The sequence below is a fragment of the Podarcis vaucheri genome (assembly GCF_965113315.1).
Source record: "Podarcis vaucheri genome assembly, chromosome: 7".
Taxonomy (NCBI): Eukaryota; Metazoa; Chordata; class Lepidosauria; order Squamata; family Lacertidae; genus Podarcis; species Podarcis vaucheri.
The window spans coordinates 58,011,952-58,035,548 of NC_138765.1; the positions used below are offsets into that span (position 1 = coordinate 58,011,952).

The 23,597-nt window shown below is 42.6% G+C and overlaps 1 protein-coding gene across 2 annotated transcripts in view; it reads left to right on the forward strand.

The window, feature by feature from the left end:
* Nucleotides 1-23,597, forward strand: part of CDH13 (cadherin 13) — a 681,110-nt gene that overhangs the window by 188,276 nt on the left and 469,237 nt on the right. For both annotated transcript variants that reach the window (XM_082232914.1, XM_082232915.1), the window contains exon 2: nucleotides 6,535-6,646. In XM_082232914.1, coding sequence (XP_082089040.1) covers nucleotides 6,535-6,646 — 112 coding nt within the window. The remainder of the gene's footprint in view (nucleotides 1-6,534; nucleotides 6,647-23,597) is intronic.

The following is a 23,597-nucleotide window of genomic DNA, read 5'->3' on the forward strand; positions in this document are numbered from 1 at the left end:
AGGATGGGGACAAAGCTAGAATTAGTTTGCACTGCCTATCATTGGCTTCCTGGCTCCACCTACTTTTGGCCTCTCTGCTTTCTGCATCATGAGTCCCAATGGGCAACAAGACACTACTGGTTGGTTAGCTGGGCCAGTGACCTATCTCAGGATATGGCATTTTCTACATTCCTGGCATTGAGGACAGAAAGTTACCTAACTTTCTCCATTGACTGTGCTCAGGTGTTTGGGTTTTTTGAACAGTTTCTTCGCACAATGAGCCCTGTGTTGCATTAATAATCCCAGCCAAAAATTCATGCTGGCAGATGGCTGGGTGCACCACTGGAGCCCCGCTTAAGATGATTTTGAGGGCTGAACTGGTGCTTAAGTTATGGGCGGCCATCTAATTGCCACCCGGATGTGCTGAGACACTTTCAGCTTTCGAAATGAAATTAGCAGTCTGGAGCTTATGGCTTTATGATCTAATGCCCCTGAAGGTGATAAATAATGGAGAAGAGTTACAGTGGAACAAGTTGAGAAAATGATTTCTAAACCTGAAATTGCCCAATCTATTTTGATGACATTGAGACCAGCTAGTTGGAAATTAATTTTATGTTCTGTGCAGCAGCTTGTTTCAGAGGCTATCTCCCTGCTGTTAAGAAACTCTCTGGAATGCCTCTGGAGGGGGAAAGAAAGGAATAAAGAAAGAAAAGAGAGGAGGAGAAATGAGTCCATAAACTGATTTTTTGATGGACGGGATTTGCTAGCTTTTTTGAGCAAAACTCTGTCCCTACTTAATACTTGCAGGATCAGAAGAAGTTCAACAAGTGCAGCATGTTGTGCAACATGATTATCCTGTGATGGAAGGAAGTTTCACTTCCTGAATCTTTGCCACCATTAGATCAACAGTTGTGAGTTATGGCGAATTATTTCTTCACTTAAAAGCTTAAGAAGAGCTGGTACAGCAATAAAATGGCTAGCACATTTGCAAAGCTAAACAGGGTCTGGTATGGTTTCAAATTGGATGGGGAAATTGCGTGTTGAGACCCCTGCATTGCAGGGGTTGGACTAAATGACCCTTTGGGTCCACAAGTCTATGATTCTATGAAGTCCAGCATCCTGTTCTCACAGTAGCCAACTATCTGCCTGTGAGAAACCTGCAAGCAAGATTTGAGCACTCCTGTATTTTCCTAGCAACTGGTATTCAGAAGCATTACTGCCTCCAACCATGGAAGCGATTGATAACTTTGTCCTCCATGTATTTCTTCAATCCTCTTTTAAAGCCATCCATATTGGTGATCCTTATTGCTCCCTATGGGAATGAGTTCCACCATTTACTTGTGTGCTGTGTGAAGAAGTACTTTTTAATATCTGCCCTGGATCTAGCATTCAGCTTCATTGGATGCCCATGAGTTCTAGTGTTATGGGAGAGGGAGAAAGCACGTCTCTATTGCAAGACATAGAGATGGTCTCCAACTTGGATAAATTTTGAAGAGGCTCAGATTGGGTGCTAGCCAGTATTGGAGGCACAAGACTTTTCCTCTGATTGATAAACCGTTTGCAGCAGGGGTGTTGTTAACACCCTCAACTGTACTTTGTTAATGAAATGAATGTTGTGGGTTAAACAGAGTATGTGTCCTTACCCCCTTCAATGTTTTCATGGTAGGTTCTTTTCTCAGTTTGTATTTATTCTGTTCTGGGGACTGTGAATTTTTCAAAGCAAAGACCTTTAGCAGACAAGGCAGCCATTTAATTTCAACAAAGGAATTTTTCACGGTGTATGTGGGTAAGGAACGCAGAAGCAGGCCTGTGCTTTTAAAAGATAATTAATTAAAAACCTTCTGGGTGCAGGTGAATTTGGCACCTTGCCAAACATCTAGGAGAGAAGAATGTGATGGAAATCGTGCAGCTAGAATGATCTCGTTTTGCAAGAGGGCTGGGCCAGCATCTTGTAATTATTCCCAGGAGAAAGCAGGGCACTTTGGGTCACTAAGATGATCTCACACACATCCCTTGCAGGATAATTTCTGAAGCCATTCAGGGTACTCATTTCTTTAGTTTGATCTCCACAGTAAGCCAATAACACCTATCTGTTTCTTTGCTGAGAGGTTTGGATAAGAGGTTTTCATTTCTCTCCAAATGCTTTAGTTTTCTGTCCCTTTACCATCTCCAGCTCAAGATTCCATTGATAAGACTGAGAAAAGCAATATCGATGTGATTGTATGTATAAGGATGTAAGAATTTTGGCTTCTCTGTCCCTCTCAAACTTAAGTCCAGTGCTCCATATTTCCACATCAGCTTATGATTTATTTATTTATTTTTAAAAAAATTCCCATGAAGATTCATCAGCATTGTACAGTGGTACCTTGGGTTACAGACGCTTCAGGTTGCAGTCTACGCTAACCCAGAAATAGTACCTCGGGTTAAGAACTTTGCTTCAGGATGAGAACAGAAAATGCACAGCAGCGGTGCAGCTGCAGCGGGAGGCCCCATTAGCTAAAGTGGTACCTCAGGTTAAGAACAGATTCAGGTTAAGTACGGACCTCCAGAATAAATTAAGGTCTTAACCCGTGCTACCACTGTTGTTGAATTTCTCCAAATGTACACATTTTTTATGCAATTTTGAATATACACAAAATGATTTCCCAAATTATAATGCACAACCTGATGTTCTTTACCTTAGGATTTTAGGGGAAAAAATTAGGGGGCTTGCAAACTGCATAGCAAAACTCTGGGAAGAGTGAATTTGAGTGATTACAGCATTTCAGTTGGTGCATTGTTTCAGAAATTGCATATACAGTATTGTAAGTTTGCCTTTACATGTGAACTGAATCAAATTTCTCCATGCATACCCAGAGAATAAGGTGAGCTACAAACTACTGCTGTCTGAGCACTGTAGGGTGGACCATGGCTTGTTCATTCTGTCCCACTCCTGGCTCCTTCCAATCTTCTAGTTTATCACTTGAACAAAAGGTCAAAGTTGTTGCACACCATTTAGGACGAGGAATATATCCATCTGCTCTGCCTGAGCTCTGCCAACTTGTCTTGGCGTCAAGCTCTCAGGCTACCGGCTGAGATACATTTAAGTGAGAGGAATGGAATTCAAATGCCAGGTGTGTTAAAAAGCACCCACAACACCAACCAAATAAGTTATTGGGTTGTATGCAATAGGGTAGTGGCAAATTCAGAAGTTCAGGGCTCCTTCATGACAGTCACTCTGTCTCAAAACTGTGGTTCCTTGCAGCCACACATCCTTCTAAGATTACACTACCTTCTAAGATTATACTTGTTGTTTAGTCATTTAGCCGTGCCCAACCCCACGGACCAGAGCACGCCAGGCACTCCTGTCTTCCACTGCCTCCTGCAGCTTGGTGAAACTCATGTTGGTAGCTTTGAGAACACTGTCCAACCATCTCGTCCTCTGTTGTCCCCTTCTCCTTGTGCCCTCAGTCTTTCCCAACATTAGGGTCTTTTCCAGAGAGTCTTCTCTTGTCATGATGTGGCCAAAGTATTAGAGCCTCAGCTTTGCAATCTGCCCTTCCAGTGAGCACTCAGGGCTGATTTCCTTAAGAATGGATAGGTTTCATCTTCTTGCAGTCCATGGGACTCTCAAGAGTCTCCTCCAGCACCATAATTCAAAAGCATCAATTCTTCGGCGATCAGCCTTCTTTTATGGTCCAGCTCTCACTTCCATACATCACTACTGGGAAAACCATAGCTTTAACTATAAGGACCTTTGTCGGCAAGGTGATGTCTCTGCTTTTTAATATGCTGTCTAGGTTTGTCATTGCTTTTCTCTTAAAAAGCAGGCATCTTTTACTTGGCTGCTGTCACCATCTGCAGTGATCATGGAGCCCAAGAAAGTAAAATCTCTCACTGCCTCCATTTCTTCCCCTTCTATTTGCCAGGAGGTGATGGGACCAGTGGCCATAATCTTAGTTTTTATTATGTTGAGCTTCAGACCAAATTTTGCGCTCTCCTCTCTCACCCTCATTAAAAGGTTCTATATAATTAAAGGTAAAGGTACCCCTGCCCGAACGGGCCAGTCTTGACAGACTCTGGGGTTTGTGCGCCCATCTCACATCTATTGGCCGGGGGCCAGCGCTGTCCGGGGACACTTCCGGGTCACGTGGCCAGCGTGACAACGCTGCTCTGGCGAGCCAGAGCCGCACACGGAACGCCGTTTACCTTCCCGCTGGTAAGCGGTACCTATTTATCTACTTGCCCCCGGGGGTGCTTTCGAACTGCTAGATGGGCAGGCGCTGGGACCGAGCAGCGGGAGCGCACCCCGCCGCGGGGATTCGAACCGCCGACCTTTTGATCGGCAAGCCCTAGGCGTTGAGGCTTTAGCCCACAGCGCCACCCGCGTCCCTTCTATATAATTATACAATAGTAATAATTCGTGGTGCATTGCAAAGATCAATGCAGACCTCCGTGAACTGCTTTTCAACTAGATATATCTATTTTCTGTGAATGTAGGCAAATGATTTAGTGTGCTCCAATATGTTCTTACAGTGTAACTTATTTCAGTTTTCCTTGAAGTTCTATTGTACATACCAGAACTTGCAAACCATTCTCTTGAAACTGAAACACCTTGTGTTTTCAGTGTTAATGCTTAGCTTTCCAGCATGTAGAATGACTCTTCCTCGGTGCTCTTCCTCACTTGTATTACTCACCTCCTTGCATATTGATTGGCTCCAAAGAGCACATAGAAAAATACTTCTCAGTTGCTTAAAAGCTCCATTTTCAAGCTGATTGGGCGGCTCTAAGGTGCTGATGCCTCTAGGCCAAGAATGAGTAACCTGTGATGCTCCAGCAGTCATTGTCCCAGACAGCATGGTCAGTAGTCAAGAACAATGGGAGTTGTAGTCCAACAGCATATGGAGAGTCACAGGTTCATCGCCCAAGCTCTTGGCTTCCTGATGGTTTTTCAGAGCCATGTGCGTGCTCCACTGAACCTTTCAAAATATTGGGCAGTATGTGTTTGGCTTGTTTTGTCTCTAGTTTTCCATCATCGCAAGCTTGTTCTTTATTTAAGATTACCCAGGAAAATAGCCTTATGAGATTTCAGCTGCACTCAGAGGAATCACTTTGGAAGTGGACTTTGACAAATTCCTTTCTTTTTGCCTTTCTCCTCCCTTTCCTTGGCCAAGCGCTCATACAGTGACAAGGCAGATCAGTGATCTCATACAAACACTGACACAAACTGTACTTAACTTTCACCTTCAGATTCACCTTCCAGCATGCTGCAAACATTTCATTTCAAGTCTTCCTCCAGGTAAACATCTTTTGAATGATAGCCAAAACTGGGCAAATTGTGGCTTATGCTGAAGATGGGAAGTAGTGTTCCTCCCGCCTCCTGCAGGCTATGTTTTTGTCTTCCTTCAAAAGACTGAACAATGAAGCTGTGTCCAGCTGAAAACTTTGTTGTCTTCAGGGCTAGAGTAGTCGTTCTCCAAAGTACCCCATAGGATAGAGGCTCAGTGTTTAGTGTTTTTGCTGTGATGCATTATTCAAGAGTACCACTGTGTTGAAAATGTTCCTATCCTTCCTATGCTGTGCAGTGCAATATATTTTGCTTCCCAATTGCCTGACAGGGAAAGCAATGTCTCCATTGAAGTATTGCTCCATATTACAGATATTGCTTACATCATCTTATTCATCCTTTGCATGCTGGTGGTCCCAGGGTTGACTCATGGGAGCTCCAGTTAAAACTATCTCGGGTTGCCATGTTGGTTCAAAATAAATAAAAATAAATAAATCAAACATGCCAACTGATTGGCAGTGGCTCTCAAACATACAGAGTTTTGGACAATAATCTTTCCCTCTCCTGCCAGGGACTGAGCCTGGGACCTCTTGCAGGCAAAATATGTCCTCTACCATTGAGCATCATTAAACTCCCTGTTCCCCATTTGCAACATTGGTGGCTGCTTGTGGGAAAGGAAATTGTAAGCTCAATGGTGTCATGGTTGGTAGGTAGCAGCCCATAATGTCCCCGATAATGGCTACTTTGGGCCTTAATTAACAGATTTGCACCATGTACAATTAGTCCCATGGTCTCCTCATTGCCTTTCTTCCCCCCAGTGCCCACAGATGTTAACATTTCAAAGACATTTAACAGCTTGCTTCTCAGAGACTGCTTCCGCACACACTGAACTTTCATGTCCTGGGAGATTACTGGCACTCAAACACTGAAATCAATGGGCAACCCAATAGGACACACACACACACACACACACGCCAAAGATGAGTGTCCTGAAATACCTGTTTGATGTGCTTTGTTAACTGCATTAGATTGACTGCATGGGAAATGTATTTATGTCACTTCCTCTTACAGTTTGCATGAAAGCTCCGCAGTACACCCTCAAGGCAAGAACTAGCAAACTTAAAGGGATTTTTTAAAAAGTAACTAGCAAACTTAAAGGGAAGTTGTGATGTAAGGGAGCATTTTTAATCTCGTGGAAAGTTAAATCCAAACCTGCTATCATTTGCAGAAGCCAGCATGAGCGGTGAACAAGCAGATATGAAAAGTCATTTTCCCCTTTGTTTTCTCAGGTGCTGCTGCATGTGTTCACGGAAGATTTAGAATGCATCCCTGGATTCCAACAAAAGGTTTTTCATATTGAACACCCGTCTGCATTCATGGCGGACCAGCCGATTCTGAATTGTAAGGAAGCTTATTTTCATATGTCATTTCTGCACACGCACACAAATTGTATTAACCACAGCCTGTGTGTTCCTATCATTTTTGGAATATATCAGAAAATTCATTGTCCTTGTGACAGGCTCCCCTCTGTTGTTCCTACAGGAGTTTGATTACTTCTATTTATTTTATTATTATTATTTTGAAAGCGGGAGAGGCTTTTTCTAAGCCCATATTAATACAGACTTTTCTTTGTATTATGGCTCTGTGTTGAGTAGTTCCTGTCCATTAATTAATGGTTGGCTTGAATATTGATGTGGACACTGGGAATAATCACTGTACCCTTTCTCCTGAATTATTTGGTTCTTGAATTAATTTGTTGGTTTTGTGCTGATAACGAGTGACTATGATAGAGAACCTTGAGTTGCAATTGAGTGTGTGTCTTGCAACTTGTCCACAAGATGTTCCTGCTATGTGTTTAACCTCAGAATGTGCTACTCAAACCTTTCCAGACATTTTCTTATCCTCTGCATTTGAACCTCTGGTGACCAACTGCTATTGCTAGCTGGGAGTATGAATTAACTGCATGGCCAAATTCCATTTCCAGTAGACAGGTGTTGCATTAAAGTGCTGGCACTGATGGGAAGAGGCTTTGTGTGCTTGGCAAGCAGATAGCACAAGGCTAAATGGTCCATAAAGTCTTAACTGTGCTTTCTGCACTTGAGTTGTTTGATCAAGGTACTAAGGGGGAACTGGAGAACATGTAGTGGTGTTGCCATTCATATTTCTGGAGGTTTCATGACCGATGGATGAAGTGTTGCATCCACAAATGTCTTGGATTTGAGCCAAGGTTGTCCAAATATAGTGTTGGTGGGATTTCTCATAGAAGAACTACAGAAAGCCTCAACTGCATAAGACTCTTGATACGTGGTTTGGAAGTTTTTTTCACTTGTCTCTGTGGTGACAAAAGTTAATGGTTCCTAATGCCTGGGTGGAGCCAGGAAGCTAAGCTTGAACGCTGAGAAGATGGAGATGCTGTGGGTTGATGGTTCCAATGTGCAGAAGATGGGCCAGTTGCCTGTGCTAGATAGAATTGTACTCTCTCTGAAAGAACAGATTCAGAGTTTGTGGGTGCTCCTGCACCAATATTGGTGGCTCAGGTAGCCTAAGTGACTAGGGATGCCTTTTACCAGCTACAGCTGCTATACCAGCTATGGCCATTTTTGGACAGAGATTGTCTGGCCACCATGATTCAAGTTAGGCTAAAGATTCAATTACTGCAATGCATGCTGTGTGGGGCTACCCTTGAGCTGCCCAGTGTGACTGGGCAAACCCAGCTGGATGGGCAGGGTATAAAAAAATAAGTTGTTGTTGTTGTTGTTGTTGTCCAGAGACTCCTGCCGGTGCAAAATGCTGCAGCTAGATTTTTGATGGGAACAGACTATCACCAGCATGGAACTCCAGTGTGAAAAGCTTGCATTGGATTCCCATACCCTACCAGGCCAGGTTCAAGGTTCTTGTATTAATTAACAAATCCCTTCATAACTTGGGTCCAGGAAACCTCAGGGAATGCCTGATCCATTATATCCCTGCTTGGTCACTAGGGTCTTTGAGTAAGTCCCTGTTAGTGGTCCCCCATGGCTGGGTTGCATGGCTTGTATCCACAGAGGGTCATGTGTTCAGTATTGTGCCACTTGATATCAGAAAGGCCCTTTCCCTGTTGAACTTTTGGCACTTACTGATCACTTCTTTATCCTTCAACAGGCTTTTAATTGAATTCTGTTCTTATTGTTTTAATTCATTTTTAACTATTTTTAGAACTGCTTTTTTTAGTCTCCTGTGCACTGCTTAGAGACAACTGTGATTAAGTGGCATAAAAATCACTGTAATAAATAAATAGATGGCTGATGACCACCATTCTCAAGGTGTGCGAAGCAAACCTTGTGCATTCATAACAGTTTGCTGGGGAATGACCTGACTTGTTCTCTGCCTGTTTTTCATATGTGCCATCCTTGGACAGAAGAAACAATGCAACTCTTCCATGTTTCCCAGTTAGTGTGATATAGACATATCTCAGCAATGCATGCTCTCAGTGATACTGGATCTGCATGTTGTAGGGAATTTTGAATTCCCAAGAAGAAGAAGAAGAAGAGTTTGGATTTGATATCCCACTTTATCACTACCCAAAGGAGTCTCAAAGTGGCTAACATTCTCCTTTCCCTTCCTCCCCCACAACAAACACTCTGTGAGGTGAGTGAGGCTGAGAGACTTTAGAGAAGTGTGACTGGCCCAAGGTCACCCAGCAGCTGCATGTGGAGGAGCGGAAACGTGAACCCGGTTCCCCAGATTACGAGTCTATCGCTCTTAACCACTACACCACACTGGCTCCAAAATAATTCTCCCTGTAAAAAAATTAAGTGAGTCAAAATACTCTCAGTGATTTGAAGTCCACTTCCTTTGAACAAAAGGGAGCTTTAGCTGTCTAGTCGTCATTACTATTGGACATCTTGTTTTGATGTTCAAGAGGCTCTCGTGAATATTCGATCCTTCTAGGTTGTGTGTGTAAAAGGATTCTACCTGTGTTTTACTGTGCTTGTTTCAAGGATAGTGCACATGTTGTTCTAGAAGAACATTCTCTAACATCATATCCCCGAGGATCCTTTCTTTTTAAGGGCACATATGCTTGATTTTTGAACATCATTCATTCAAAAGGGCTGTGGCACATGCTTTGTATAGAGAACCCAGATATAATCCCTAGCATCTCTATGTAGGGACCGGGATGACTCCTGCCTAAAAACTCTGGAGAACAGCTGCTGGTCAGGATAGTCATTAATGAGCCAGATGAACAAATGGTCCAACTTGGTATAAGGCAGTTCTTGTCTTCTAATACACCACCCCACCCCGTGCTCAATAGGCTCTAGGGCTTAATATGACTTCCCGAGAATAATTTTGGTCATGCAAATCTTAATGCCAAGCTAATAAAGGTACACTCCACCATATTTAATACTACTCGAAGGTACAAAGGTAAGTGTTGATAAATTCACTGGGATGTTTCAAAAAATGATGTAGACCCCTTAGTTCTGCCATGCTTTTGAAATTATGGAAACAAGGCAAGGATATGCTACAGTGTGAGTTTCCATCATACACTGAAGATGAACATCTTTACCATGATTGTTGGCACTTAAGGTATTCTTGTAGAACTTCCTCTTCTCTTTTGGTTAATATATACCATGTTGTTTCTGCTTGGGATTTTTTTTTTTTAAATGAGCATTCTATACCTACACTATTTTACTTTTTCTCCTGTTCCTCCTTGTCCTCTTCCTGCCTCCCCTTCTTTAATTGTATGGTTGTATTGCTGTAACCAGTCCTGGAAGCTTATGGTGAAGGGTGGGTAAGAAATCTTATCAGTAGTTAAATTAAAATTTCCTCAGAAACTGAGGGGGACGGGAGGAAAAGATGGAGGGAGAGAAAGAGAACTGGTTGTTAATTTGAATGAGCATTTTGGCCATAGTTCCCAAGGGGGCTTAGTGGTCTCAAATCAAGCAGGGGGAAACAGCTTCATTTTTTTGCCTTTTGCCATTGGCCACCTCAAAGTGATGTGCAGTTGGAGGGTGTCTGATTCAAATGTCTTGTTGGTTTTTTGTTTCTCTGTGTTTGATCCTATAGAAAGGAAAAGCTGTTTCAGCCATATCCAATTGCTGCCTCTGTGATAACCAGCAAATTGCACTGGTGTGAAACTGGCATAATAATTAAGACACCGTTTTTAATATTAAGTCAAGGAAAGACAAAGCAAGGCTGCTGCTTGTTATCTTGTTGTTATTATTGGTTTCTATTGATTTTTTGGTTTGTTTATTGCCCGAATAGGATATTCTGTTTCTTAATGTTTGATGTTTTATTGTGGTTTTATATATGATGTAAGCTGCCCCGGTGGCTGGGGAAACCATAAATATAATAAAATTATATGTATAAAACTATAATCATCATCATCATCATCATCATCATCTCTTAGTGATCTAAGAAATTAGGCAGTTCTACTCATCAGAGACACCAAATTGGTATGATATTCCACTTCAGTGGAATGTTGGCCCTACACTTCTAGCCAATTTAATTAGATCAGAAGTTCTAGGTCTCAGCCATGATGGATTAAAGCCTGCATTCTCATTAGACACAAGGGGCATCAAGGCAATCCACTATGCCACACTCTGGGTGAAGTCAGCCCACTGCTACCCTGCATTAGTACAGTAGGTGCATTGGATGCATGAGGCCACCTGGAGAGAGCGATTTGCCTGGGGCCACATTCATGCCACACCCTGAAAGCACTATGATACCACTTTAAAAAGTCATGACTCCTCCCCAAAGAATTCTGGGGTCTGTAGTATGTTAAGAGTGCTGAGAGTTGTTAGGAGATCCCTGTTCCCCTCCCAGAGCTCCAGTTCCCATGATGGTTTAACAACCAGTCCCTCTTCAATGGGAACTTTGGGAATTAAAGCTCTTCAAGGAGAATATCCTAACAAGTCTCAGCACCCTTTATAAACTACAGCTCGCATAATTATTGGAGGGATGCCATGGCTGATCAGAATGTATGTGCTTTAAATGTGTCTTAAGTCAGTGGTATGGAGATCCAACCTCCAGATCCAAGGTTGATGTGTCTTTCATAGCAAGTGTCCCAGAGTCCCTACCAGGAGCAGCCAATTCCCTTTGGTCCCAACATCTACTGGGCTCAGCTGGGGCCACCCATTCCTCTCGCAATTAGGAGAGGCATGTGTGCAGCTGGAAGGTTGAGAAAATAACAGGTCAATTATATTAGCCTCTCCTCAAAATCTTTGAAGCTCTGGGAATTCGATCCACATATTTTCAGTGTAGGATGATAGCAGTGTCCTACTTGAGGGGATTGCTTAGCAGAATGAGATAAGAGATAAGGGCAAGAGGGTACAATCAAACCCCAAGATGGATCAGTGTGGAAGAAGTGTCCCTAAACCAGAGGATTTCCTGCCGACTCATCAATATTTTTTATTGTCTGTTTGACTAGGCTGAGCACTTTTTTTAATGTTGCCATTACTCAAGAACAGTGTAATTTAGTCGTTGCATCTGCATGTGCAGCCCACCATGAGTATGTAAATTAATAGAGCAAATATGCAAAGCAAGTCTAACGGTGATTGCTTTTGTAGTCTTCAATAAACAGAGTACTTTTAATTCTCAGCTGAAGATTGAAAAGAACAGTCATATTTTGTTGTAGGGGAACATCTATCTCCCCCTCCCCATGCTCTGCAAATCCCCTTGATATTTTTTAATTTAAACAGAAACATGCCACACATACCATTGCCACTGTTTCCGTCAGTAATTAAGAACGGGGCTTTTTTTTTTACTTCCTTCTTATGTATTTACTACTTAGTTGTAAATGCCCTTGTGTTCATTATTCATGAAAGTTACGAGGGGAAAGAAAGAGGCAGAAGTGAAGAGGCTTCTCTCTCTCTCTTTATTATTTGCATGCAGGCTGAAGCAATAAAAAAGTTTGCTTCCCACATTCAACAACCTTTTAAAATGCCTTGTAGTGAGATATAAAACAAAGTGCAATAAAGAAGTTTGAAACAGGGTGGGGAGATGAATGTTTTGCCTATTAATCTATGAAGGAGAAGGCATCATGAGAATGTACGGAGAGCGTGCTGGATCAAGCCAGTGGTCCAAATAGTCCAGCATTCTGTTCTCACAATGGCTGTCCAGATACCTCTGGGAAACCTATAAGCAGGACCTGAGCACAAAAATGCTGCTGAATTTTCCAGCAGTTGGTATTCAGAAGCATGACTGCCTCTGAACATGGAAGAAAAGTCTCACCATTATGGTCCACAGCTGTTGATAACCTCCTCCTCCTCTAACCTTTTAAAATCCTCCAAATTGGTGGCTATCACTGCCTGCAGTCGGAGCAAGTTCCATAGTTCATGTGCTGCATGAGTCGAAATGGGACATTCCAATCAGAAGCCAGGGTGGCTTTTGTAATTCTGCAATGTCCCGCTCAAGTCAAGACTGTTAAGGGATGTGATGTGGTGTACTCCAGCCCTAGAGAAGCGTCTTTTCCTGATGGATACTAGGATTGGAACAAGAAGCAGACCCTGGTGGGAAAAGAGGCTTCTCCAAGACTCAGTTATGCCTTCCCCTGCTCTGCCTCAATACTTACTTACTGATTGTTTGGTTTACAGAATTTATATCTTGTCCTTCCTCTGGGCATGATATCTTCTTGCTTATACATACACATCAATGCTTCTAGAGTCTTTCTAACACTGTCTTCAGAAGCAGATCATCTTTGTATTATGAGCCGGACTGTTATAATAACAATGATAACAATCTTTAAAATATTTTAACAGAATGAATCCTTGCATCCTGATCCTTTGCATGATTCCTCATAAGTGTGGGGAATTTGAAACATGTGGGCCCTCAACCTCTGGTTCTGAGTGTGAAAAATTGTCTTCTTGGTTTGAGTTGACTTGAGTAAGTGTGTGTGTGTGTGTGTGTGCGCCATTATGCAAACACAGAGACACAATAAATGACTCAGGTCAACTTGAAACAAGAACACAATTTTCTACTGAAGTTTCTGAGCATGTTTCATCTACCGCACCCCAAAAGCAAAAAAAAATATGCCTGAGAGCTCCAGAGAATTTCAGATGACAAGTAAAAATGGAACACAGCAGGCAAACTCAGGGTAGCAGCAGTAGAAACATTTCTGTCGGTGCACCTAATTTCTCATTGTTGCTTTCCTCTCTCATTTTTTCTTCTTCACTTTAGCTTTTGACTAACCTACGAAAAGGTAGCTAAAATGTTCTGCCCCACCCCCCAGCTTCCAATGTTTCTAAGGAAATCAGCATGACTTCATCTTAGATCTTCTTGGGTCCCAGAGACACTGGTAAATGTTTCATTGCTATAATCTTTGAAGCCATCCTCTAGATATTTAGCCACTGCTGACATATTTATGTGGCAAATGACACCCTTCTTCATCTAGTTTACTGCAGAATTATGGTGTTTGCATCCCGCTCACCTTATTCATAAATATATATATATAATATATAATATAGGTTTTGGTGTCTTCGGGTGTCTTCCCGTGTAAGAGTCGGGGTGTCTGTGCGACGTTTCGACGAGGTCTCACTCGTCATCTTCAGCTGGAAGGTTTCCTCCCCGTAGAGGTGAGATATTTGCTTTCGTAGATTTTCACGGGTATAGGAATGCAGGTTTTGGTGTCTTCGGGTGTCTTCCCGTGTAAGAGAAACGTCGCACAGACACCCCGACTCTTACACGGGAAGACACCCGAAGACACCAAAACCTGCATTCCTATACCCGTGAAAATCTACGAAAGCAAATATCTCACCTCTACGGGGAGGAAACCTTCCAGCTTGAAGATGACGAGTGAGACCTCGTCGAAACGTCGCACAGACACCCCGACTCTTACACGGGAAGACACCCGAAGACACCAAAACCTGCATTCCTATACCCGTGAAAATCTACGAAAGCAAATATATAATATAATATATATAATATATATATATAATATAATATATATATACCACCAATTTGTATAAAGTAACAAGGCAGTGTACAGCAGACTACAGACACTCACGAGTCTTAAGGTCAGCAGAAGGGACACTTTTGGAAGTTCCACCTCTCTCAGAGGTTCAGAGGGGAAAGGAATTCTCCGTGGCAGCCCCTAAGTTGTGGATTTCCACCCACACAAGATGCTGCTCATTGTTCATATTAAAGGGTTTCAAAAGGTAATTGACCCTGTTCTCTCACTAGATGCCACCTATGGGAAATTTCCATTGACTCCGTCATCATGATACTCCTGGCAGCATGCAGCTCTTTAGCTTCAATAACCACCCGGGTTGGCAAATTTCTAGCAGTGGCAGTCGTTGTTCATGCGGGGATGATAGAACATCACCAAGCAACCCTGCTACATGCATAAAAATAATCATGTTGCATTAATCATGTTTTACTTTTAACATACACGAGTTGTGGCTTTTGCGGGGGGGGGGGAGGGTCCTTTTTTAAAAAATGACAATAAATGAAATGGTATACATGAAAAATGAAGGCAATTAACAAAAAGCATTGGGATGGCGTGCTGTGAATGCAAAGCCAGGAAGAGCATTGCCAATGATTTAAATGTCAAAACAAAGGCAGTTGTGACCCTTACTTGAAAAGCTTTAATTTGGATGTTAATTAATGGCTGACCTCTTCTGTCACTTACGTGATGGATTGCATTTTCTGGGTGTGCAATCCTTCAGATCGGGGTGGGTGGTTGTCTGTCCATCGGCAGGTTCTTGCGTCTGCTGGATTTTAATGAAGAATTTCCTTCCCAACCCCATTCATTTTGCCCTGGTGCTGTTAGCTTAATTTACTTCCACTGTGTGGGATTTATTAACTGATTAATCACGGGTGCTTTAAGGTGTCTCTGCTGCGTTCTTTGATGAAAGTTGCACTTTTGTTGAGCCTAACAGCAGGGTCCTCTGAAGAGCATCCAGTACTAGAGCAACTCATCGTAGGGGGTGCAGATTTTGTAAACACAACACAACACGCCGGAATACAAAAGCATATTCCCTAATGCTTTCCTATTAGTGCATGAAAAACATACATAAGAGAAAGGCATAACTCATTCCTTCTGTGCACACAGCACCTGCTTTCAACTTCTTTCCAACATTCCTAAAGGTCAGCTTTGGAAATGCAGCATTGGGGAACATCTGTGACCCTCCAGATGTGGTAGGACTCCAGCCTCCATCATTCCCAACCAACATAGCCAATGGTGAGTGATGAGGGGAGCTGTTGTGAGCTACAGCTTGAAGGTTCTCCATCCACTGCTTCTCCATCCCTTGCTTCACTTAATCACTGTCACCTGAGCTGGATGGTACTCTGCTCCTAGCTGTGCATCTTGGTCCTTTTAAAGCCAGAAGAGCCATAGCTCAGTAGTAAGAACATTTGCTTTGCATGTGGAAGGTCACAGGTTCAGTCCCCAGTATCTCTAGATAGAGCTGGAAGAGACTCCCTGCCTGAAACCCTGGAGATCCAAAGCCAGTCAATAATCACCCAGATAGTCTGACTCTGTATAAGGCATATTCCTGTGGTTCCCATTGAAATTTTGAGCAAGTTATGATGAAGGCAAGCAAAGCCCTTCAGGTTATTTTGAAATTTGTATCTATGTATATAAATTAGCTTATGCAAGTGCTACACAAATGTGTGACTCCCTTTTTGGTGGGACATTTCCTCTTCATTGGGAATGTGGCTGCCCTACATCTGGTTGGGCACAGCAGAGAAGCAGGATTGTGCTAGACCAGGGGTTGGAAACCTCTGGCCCACAGCCCATATCTGACCTGCCAGTCCTCCCCATTTGGCTCTCCAGGCCATTTCATAAGAACATAAGATGAGCCTGCTGCATCAGTCCAGTGGTCCATCTACTCCAGCATCCTCTTCTCAAGATGGCCAACCAGATGCTTGTAAGAAACCTGCAAACAGAGTCCGAGCAAAAGAGCATTCTCCCCTTTTGCAGTTTCCAGCAATTGGTACTCAAAACCATTGCTGCCTCTGACCCTGGAGACAGAGCATAGTCATCATGGTTAGAAGCAATTGATAGTCTTTTTCCTCCTTGAATCTGTCAAATCCTCCTTTAAAGCCATAGGAGATGGAGGCCATCACTGCCCCTTTTATATGCAAATGACTTTTCAGCATCTTTTATCTCAGCTAAGCCATGTCCACCTGCCCTCCACCTGCCCTGACAAGGATGCTTGGGAAATGCTGCACAAGGGACTCTGCAAGTTCCTATGGAAAGAAAAGAAAAAAAGGCTCTTTTTTTAAAAAAAAGGAGCATTCTTTTTTTCTTTCCAAAGAGAGCAGTTTGTATTCAAAGCACTTCTTCCCAGTGTTTTGAATACAATGATTCCTAGGATTCTTTTGATGTTCTCATAACATGTCGTAGATTTGGGGGGGGAGCAGGCAGGCAGGATTTAATATATTGGGGGGAAAGTGATTTGAATTCAGCTCTTCTAGGCCAGGCTTTCACACACAATTTCATACCATTTTAGTGCATGTTTCTCCCAACACACTCTTTGTGTTTTCTCTAATGTAATGCATAATATTTTCATGAATGTATACATATTTTTTGAAATCTTATTTGGTTGGAGAATGGCCACATCCACACCATACATTTAAAGAACTATGAGGAAACAGTTATGGCTTCCTCCAAAATAATTATGAGAGCTATAGTTTCTTAGGGGTGCTGTTCCCCTCACACAGCAGCAACTCCCAGAGTTCCATGTCAATAGAGACTGGTTGTTAAACTACTCTGGAGAATTGTGACTCTGTGGGCAGCTGTTCCAGCAGTGGGAGAGCTGGGAAGCAGAGCTCACTCCCATACACGCCAAGCATAGGCACCAGGTCTAGGGAACTCTGGGTGCCAGGGCACCCCCCCAAAAAAAATTGTGGGTGATTAGCACCCACAATGCGAGGCTCCGACAGTACCTCCCAGACCACGTCGGAAGTTCTACCAGGCCTCCAAATGCGACTTCTCATAGAAACCTAACGCAACATGGCATCATGACATCACAACACCACGTTACATCACGGGCGCCATTGGGCACCCATAACCTGGGGCCAAAGTCAGCACCCCTGGCGCCAAGTGTCCTGTAAAAAGGCACAACCTGGATTTTTTGCAGGAGATCATGGTTTGGTTACTGCATGAGATTGTGCTAACTGTCACCTGGGGACAGCCATTCCATTAGACTGCCTCCGTGTGATATGTAGGAAACAGGGCTTATTTAATCAGCTTTGCTGGAAGCCCAGCTTCATCAGGGACCTCCTGTCCCTGAACTGTGCCAAATGATCATTATAGGGACAACTATGGAGTTTTGATTTTCTCTTGGTTTGTTTGTTTGCTTGGACTGTAAGCTTGTTGGTATGGACTGTCTTGCTTTGATTGTATGTAAGTCACTATAGGAGTCCCCCAACAGCTCTTAACAAATTAGAGCTGCTAGGTTTTTTGGAGAGGAAGCCATGACTGTTTAAAGTGCTATCACAGTGCTTTAAATGTTTGGTGTGAATGATGGACAGTGCTTCATGGCACCACTCTCAGAAGTGTAAGTTTCAAAGAACAGCTCTTATTCAGTGGGTCTTTATTAATTTATACACCGCTTATATGTCAGTATATTAATTTATACACACTTATATATGTGGTTTACAACTAGCAAATCAATACATAATTAAAATACAGAATAACAATTCCATTGGGAACTAAAACAGCCTTAATTAAAATATACAATGAAATGAGCCATTAAAAGAAAGGCAATTACAACAGTTTTAAAAACAGTTAAAACAATAAAGCCAGAAGTTGTGTTCTGGGGAATACCGTATTTTTCACCCTATAAGACGCATCTTTTCCCCTCCAAAAATGAAGGGGAAATGTGTGTGTGTCCTATGGGGCGAATGCAGGCTTTCGCTGAAGCCTGGAGAGCGAGGGGGGTCGGTGCGCACCGACCCCTCTTGCTCTCCATGCTTCAGGAAGCTATGCGCTAGCCGTGGGAGACCCAGCTCTCCCAGGACTAGCGGAGAGCTTGCCTGCACCCAGAAGCTTGGGGCGTGCTGAGCTCTGCACGCCCCAAGCTACGGGATTAGCGCAGCGCTCCGCTAGCCCTGGGAGAGCCGCATGAAGTCGTGCGGCTCTCCCACAGCTAGCGGAGACCTTGCTGGCACCCAGAAGCTTGGGGCACGCTGAACTCTGCACGCCCCAAGCTTCGGGATTAGCGCAGCGCTCCGCTAGCCCTGGAAGAGCCGCGCGGCTCTCCCACGGCTAGCGGAGACTTTGCCAGCACCCAGAAGCTTGTGGCACGCTGAGTCCCACACGCCCCAAGCTTCGGGCTTAGCACAGCGCACCTGGGGGGGAAAAAATAATTTTCCCCCCTTTATTTCCCCCCAAAAAAACTAGGTGTGTCCTATGGGCCGGTGCGTCCTATGGGGCGAAAAATACGGTATGTGCCTAAGCAAGTGTGTCATCAGGAGATGTCAGAATGCCAACACTGATAGGACTTCAGGTAATATTTCAGAGAGTGTGGATTATGTTGGTCCACACTGTATTGTGAACCAAGCTGAATTTCTTTTGCATCCCTGCCCTTGTGTGCATTTTGTGCACTTTAAACCACCCTTCATTAAAGGATGTAAAAGACGTGTGGGGGGGTATGAATTTGAAACCTCATTGCATATAGGAGAGGTTTGTGCTTGCAAACATCTTCACAGCATGTCTTTCTGAGCCCATCACCGCATTGCACAATTTGTGATGCTTCTTCTTCTTCTTCTTCTTTTTACACATGATCAAAGCTTGCAAAGAGCACAGTTGAGAGCTGCCAGGTGGCCAAAACAGTTGCCTCTTTCCAGCCATCCGTGTCAGCTTTTTAATAGGGCCTGAGGGGGGAAATGAATTCTGAAAGAGGCTTTGATCTTTATGCATATACTTTTAATTTTAACTTTTAAAAGACATTTCAGATCAGAGCAAGGCTATTATGCTGAACGGTGTGTGAGGGAATTAATTGGTGGCTGAACTACAGTGCCAGGGCTGAGTCCAAGTGGGAGCCAGGCGGAGACGCTAATATTTGCATTTCATTATTTCTGCTGCCAGGATTTAAAAAAAGAAAATCCACAGAATGAGCTCCACCTATGCTAGAGTGCCCACATATTCAAGAGAGTCTTGGGTGTCTGTTTGTCTCGCGTGTTTTGCATGTGGCAAACCACTTTAGAAAATGTATTTATTAACATTATTAACAACTCAAAAGTGCAGTAACAGAGCATTATATCATACAAAGCAAACAAACTAAAATAAGAGAAAGAAATGGTGACACACCAATATAAATCAAGACATCCATATTTCACAACATAGGCACTGACTCCTAGGGGCCGAGGCAATTTCGGTCCTCCAAATATGTTTTTTAGGGGGCTGGGACCCTTCAATAATCAGAAGATGTCTCTATAAATTGTTGTGGTGATTCAGAGATTTAATATGAAATCAAGCTGGATTTGAGTTTGTTGTTGTAGCAACAGTAAAAGTAAAAAACAAAAACAAAAACAAACTACATATAAAATCAATTAAAATCCTGGGCATATTTTTTATTTGGAAAATGTCTAAAACGTGGCTCTCTGGGCAACCCAGTCAACCCATAATTGCTTTTGTTTCTGGTGTTTTTGATCTGTTTTATATTTGTTCTCTTTTGTAGGTTATCTTGAAAATCTAGATTAATAATCATTATAAAGAGTTTGTTTGTGTCTCTGGTAACTTCTCTTTTACATCTTGAATGTTGACAAATTGGATTTTTAAAAGGCGAAAAAATATTAGAATTGGAGCTGTCAGAGAATCACAAGGGAAACTGTGTTTTAATGCTCAGGAACTTTGCAAAAAAAATTATATTATGGATTTTTATATTATGGATGTATGTTCTGTATTATTTTATTAATACTATTGCCTAATACAAGTTTGTCAAGACCTTTGGCTAGAACAATAAACTTATGAACTTGAAGGTTTTCCATTGCAGGCTATTCAAATCCTAGCTGCAGCTAACATCCATGTGTCAAACCACATTTGATATTGGGGGAAGTTACACCAGAGGCAGATTTAGGGGAGTGCAACCACTTTGCCTGCACCGGGCGCCAAGTCAAGAGGGAGCCAAAGGGGGCACTGCAATCATGACTTAGAACAGAAAGTGAGAGGTGGGGGTGGGCAACAAATTTTGGCATTGCACTAAGGGCTGCTGAAATTTTAAAGCCCAAAGTCTGCCACTGGTTACAGCAGCACTTTGATAAAACTAGAAAAGTTTGATAGCTTTCCACAAATTTGATGTGACACACATTTTCTAATCTTACTGTCTTCTACATGAGAATGGCTTTTGTTTTAATGGCAGTGACTGTCTGTCTGGTGGATAGTGAAGTTCCAGGCTGCACATTAGTATGAGAAATGCAGAGATACAATTATGTTAGAAATGAATTTATAAACATATAATTTGTGTTGCTTGTTTGCTCCCCTCTTATTGGCTATCTTTGAACCTAATGCTGTGGTTCCCAAGGTGAGCAGTACTGCCACCTGGGAGGCAATGAATTACCTAGGGGATGATAAGAGGACTGACAGGGGGAGCTAGAGATGTAAATGATTACCATACTTTGAAAAACTGGTGTCAACATCATCAGTTTTGCTCGCCTTCTTACTTACAACCCATTGAGAGTTTCCTCCTCCTTAATCTCAGCATTGACATTGTAGAACTTTGCAAAGAGGATGGGGGCAAAGCTAGAAAGAAGTGGTTTTGCCTGTCCTTGACTCTGGTTCCATCTACTGTTGACCTCCTCTGCCTTCCATCCTACTAGTCAAGGTTGACTTGAATTGGCCCAATTCAGTTTGAGATTCAGCAGAATAAGATGCACAGCCCTAGTGTATGGTACTTCAACATGTTGCTTATCGCGGTGCACATCTTATAGGATACAGTGAATAATTCATGCTGCTCACCATGTCTGATTGGTGAACCTCAGTGACTTTTTTTTTTTGAGGGGGAGGAGCAAATTATACCACTGTGAGCCCAAGAACTTTAGAACAGAGATCCTGGACAGGAGTGGGGGTGGTAATACAAACTGCAAAGTTTGACTTCCTGACATCTTTTGGCATAAAATTGTTTTGTCAAGCATCATTTACTCAAGGCACATTCATGGAAATAGTGGATGCAAAGAATTTTTGCAGCATCAGTTGGTCTCAAATGAGAGAGTGCTAGCATAAATAAAAAGGAAAGATTTTTCATTTTCTCATCAGGTTTCATAATTGTTCAGAGGTTGGGGGAATCAAAATATAAAGCAAGTGTGTCAGCATCATCTGTTACTGTTTTCTTTTTTTAAAGCCAAACACGCCTTTCCAATGTAACTTGCACATAAATAAAGGTGATGTGATGAAGACAACATGCTCCATTAACCTCTTGGTTGTGAATGGAGGTGATTGAACTGCGGCAACTGAGCTCGATTTGAGATTAGATCTGTTCCTGGAGCCATGCCAGGGACCAGCCTAGTTTACAAATCACACTTTTTTGAAATATGTCTCGGCTTTGGTTGGGTGATGCCAGACAGCTGTTCATCTAATAGCCTAAATCAATGGCCAACTGCTCACAATTAGGAGGTATGTCAGTTGCTCGGTGCAATGAGAAAACCTTACATTAATTATGTTTTCAGAAGAAACTCTTAGTGAAAGAAGGGGCAAAGCCAAACTCTTTCCCCCCACCCTTTATTTCCTATGCCCAGTTGGCACATCCAATATTAATCAAAATTTCAGTTAGGTAATATTTTCGGATATGACTCAAATTGACTAGCACTGTTAGGTTAAAAAAACGTTTTTTAAATGACCTTATCAGTATCCTCTTTCTCATTTTTCAGGTAACAAGGATGCTTTTTGATGGCCCTTTGAAGGACAAGACTAGGGTGTCTCACCATTCATGACAGTGTCCGGATCACAAGAACTAGCCCTTCTATTCTGCAGTAGTTAAGCCATATTTTGAATACTGTGTTGAGTTCTTGATGCCACATTTTAAGGAGGACATTGGCAAACTGTTACATGTCCATAGGAGAACATCTAGGTTGGTGTGGTTCTGGAAACTGAGTCCTGTGAGGAATCCGAGAGATGGTTATTTTTAGCCTGGAGAAGAGAAGGGAAGACTAGATAGCTGCCTCTGAATATCTGAAGGTTTGTCTTGCAGTGGATAAGTTGATTGTCACTGATAGCCTTATTCCCAATGGATTGGTCCAATCATTCAAAGCCATCCAAGTTTTTGGCTAACATCACACTTCTGAAAGCAAAACTATGCCCTGTTTAAATAACTCATTTCTTTTGTCAGTTCTGGATATTTCAAGACTGCAGCTATGCAAAGGCCCTCTTTTTGGCATGGTAGATATAAATGTATGGGGCTGTGTACATTGCTAGTCCCACTCAAAGGTGATCTGTTAGAGTGTGGCAGACATAGGTTCATTAACTTCAAGGGGTCTACTCCGAGTTTAAATTAGTTGGAGATACCACATTATATGGCACAATTTTAGACTCTTCAGAAGCTCAGCTGTGAATGCATAAGAAATGCATAGATGTACAGCCATCTCCTCTGGAGATACCTTTACCCATAAGAAATAAAGACAACATTCGAGTGAGCAGTCATTGGGGTACTTGATATATGTACATGCTATATAAATGAATACAATAAAATAGGTGTTTTTTAAAAAAATGGTCATTTTAATGTATGCATGCATTTGTTTATTGTCAATCACTTTGACTTCCTGTGGCAAAGAAAGCAACTAATTAATATAGAATACTAATAAAATGCACAGGAACTTAACTAGAACCATGCTGGATCATGCCAAAGGCTGATCTAGTCAAACATTCTGTTTCCAAAGTGGTTAGTCAGATGCCCCTGGGAAGCCTGCAAGCAGGACTTGAGTGCAACAGCACTCTCCTCACTTTCTAGAAACTGGTAGTCCACTCCGACAGTGGAGGTATAACATAGCCACAGTAGTGGGTAGCATGGTGAGGCTGTTAGAATTCCTGCTCCATGATTGCAGTCATGGGATTTTTGTCTATCACATGACGGTGCATGTTTTGACTCCACAAAGTGGGAAGTGACGGAGACAGGATGTTTGTGTTACTGTGTTCCATGAAGTGGGACTATTGTCCTTTGTTCTTTCTTTTTGCTGTCTGATGCTAGAGAGAGGGGGAGCCATGTTGCAGTGCTCCGTGTGTCTTTATATGTAAATAAAGTAGATTAGCCAAAATGCTGAGTTGCTGAGGTCTGTCAAGCGAACTGCGCAGACTCTGTGGATCCCTAAGTGTGCCGGTGTCTGTTGGCATTGGTCACTGTGATGTTTGGGCAGAAGAAAGCTTTTGAAGCTCCCGAACAAAAGACCAGGAGGGAGAGAACATGCCAGTCGGGCATGTGTCACTGCCAGTGTCCTACTC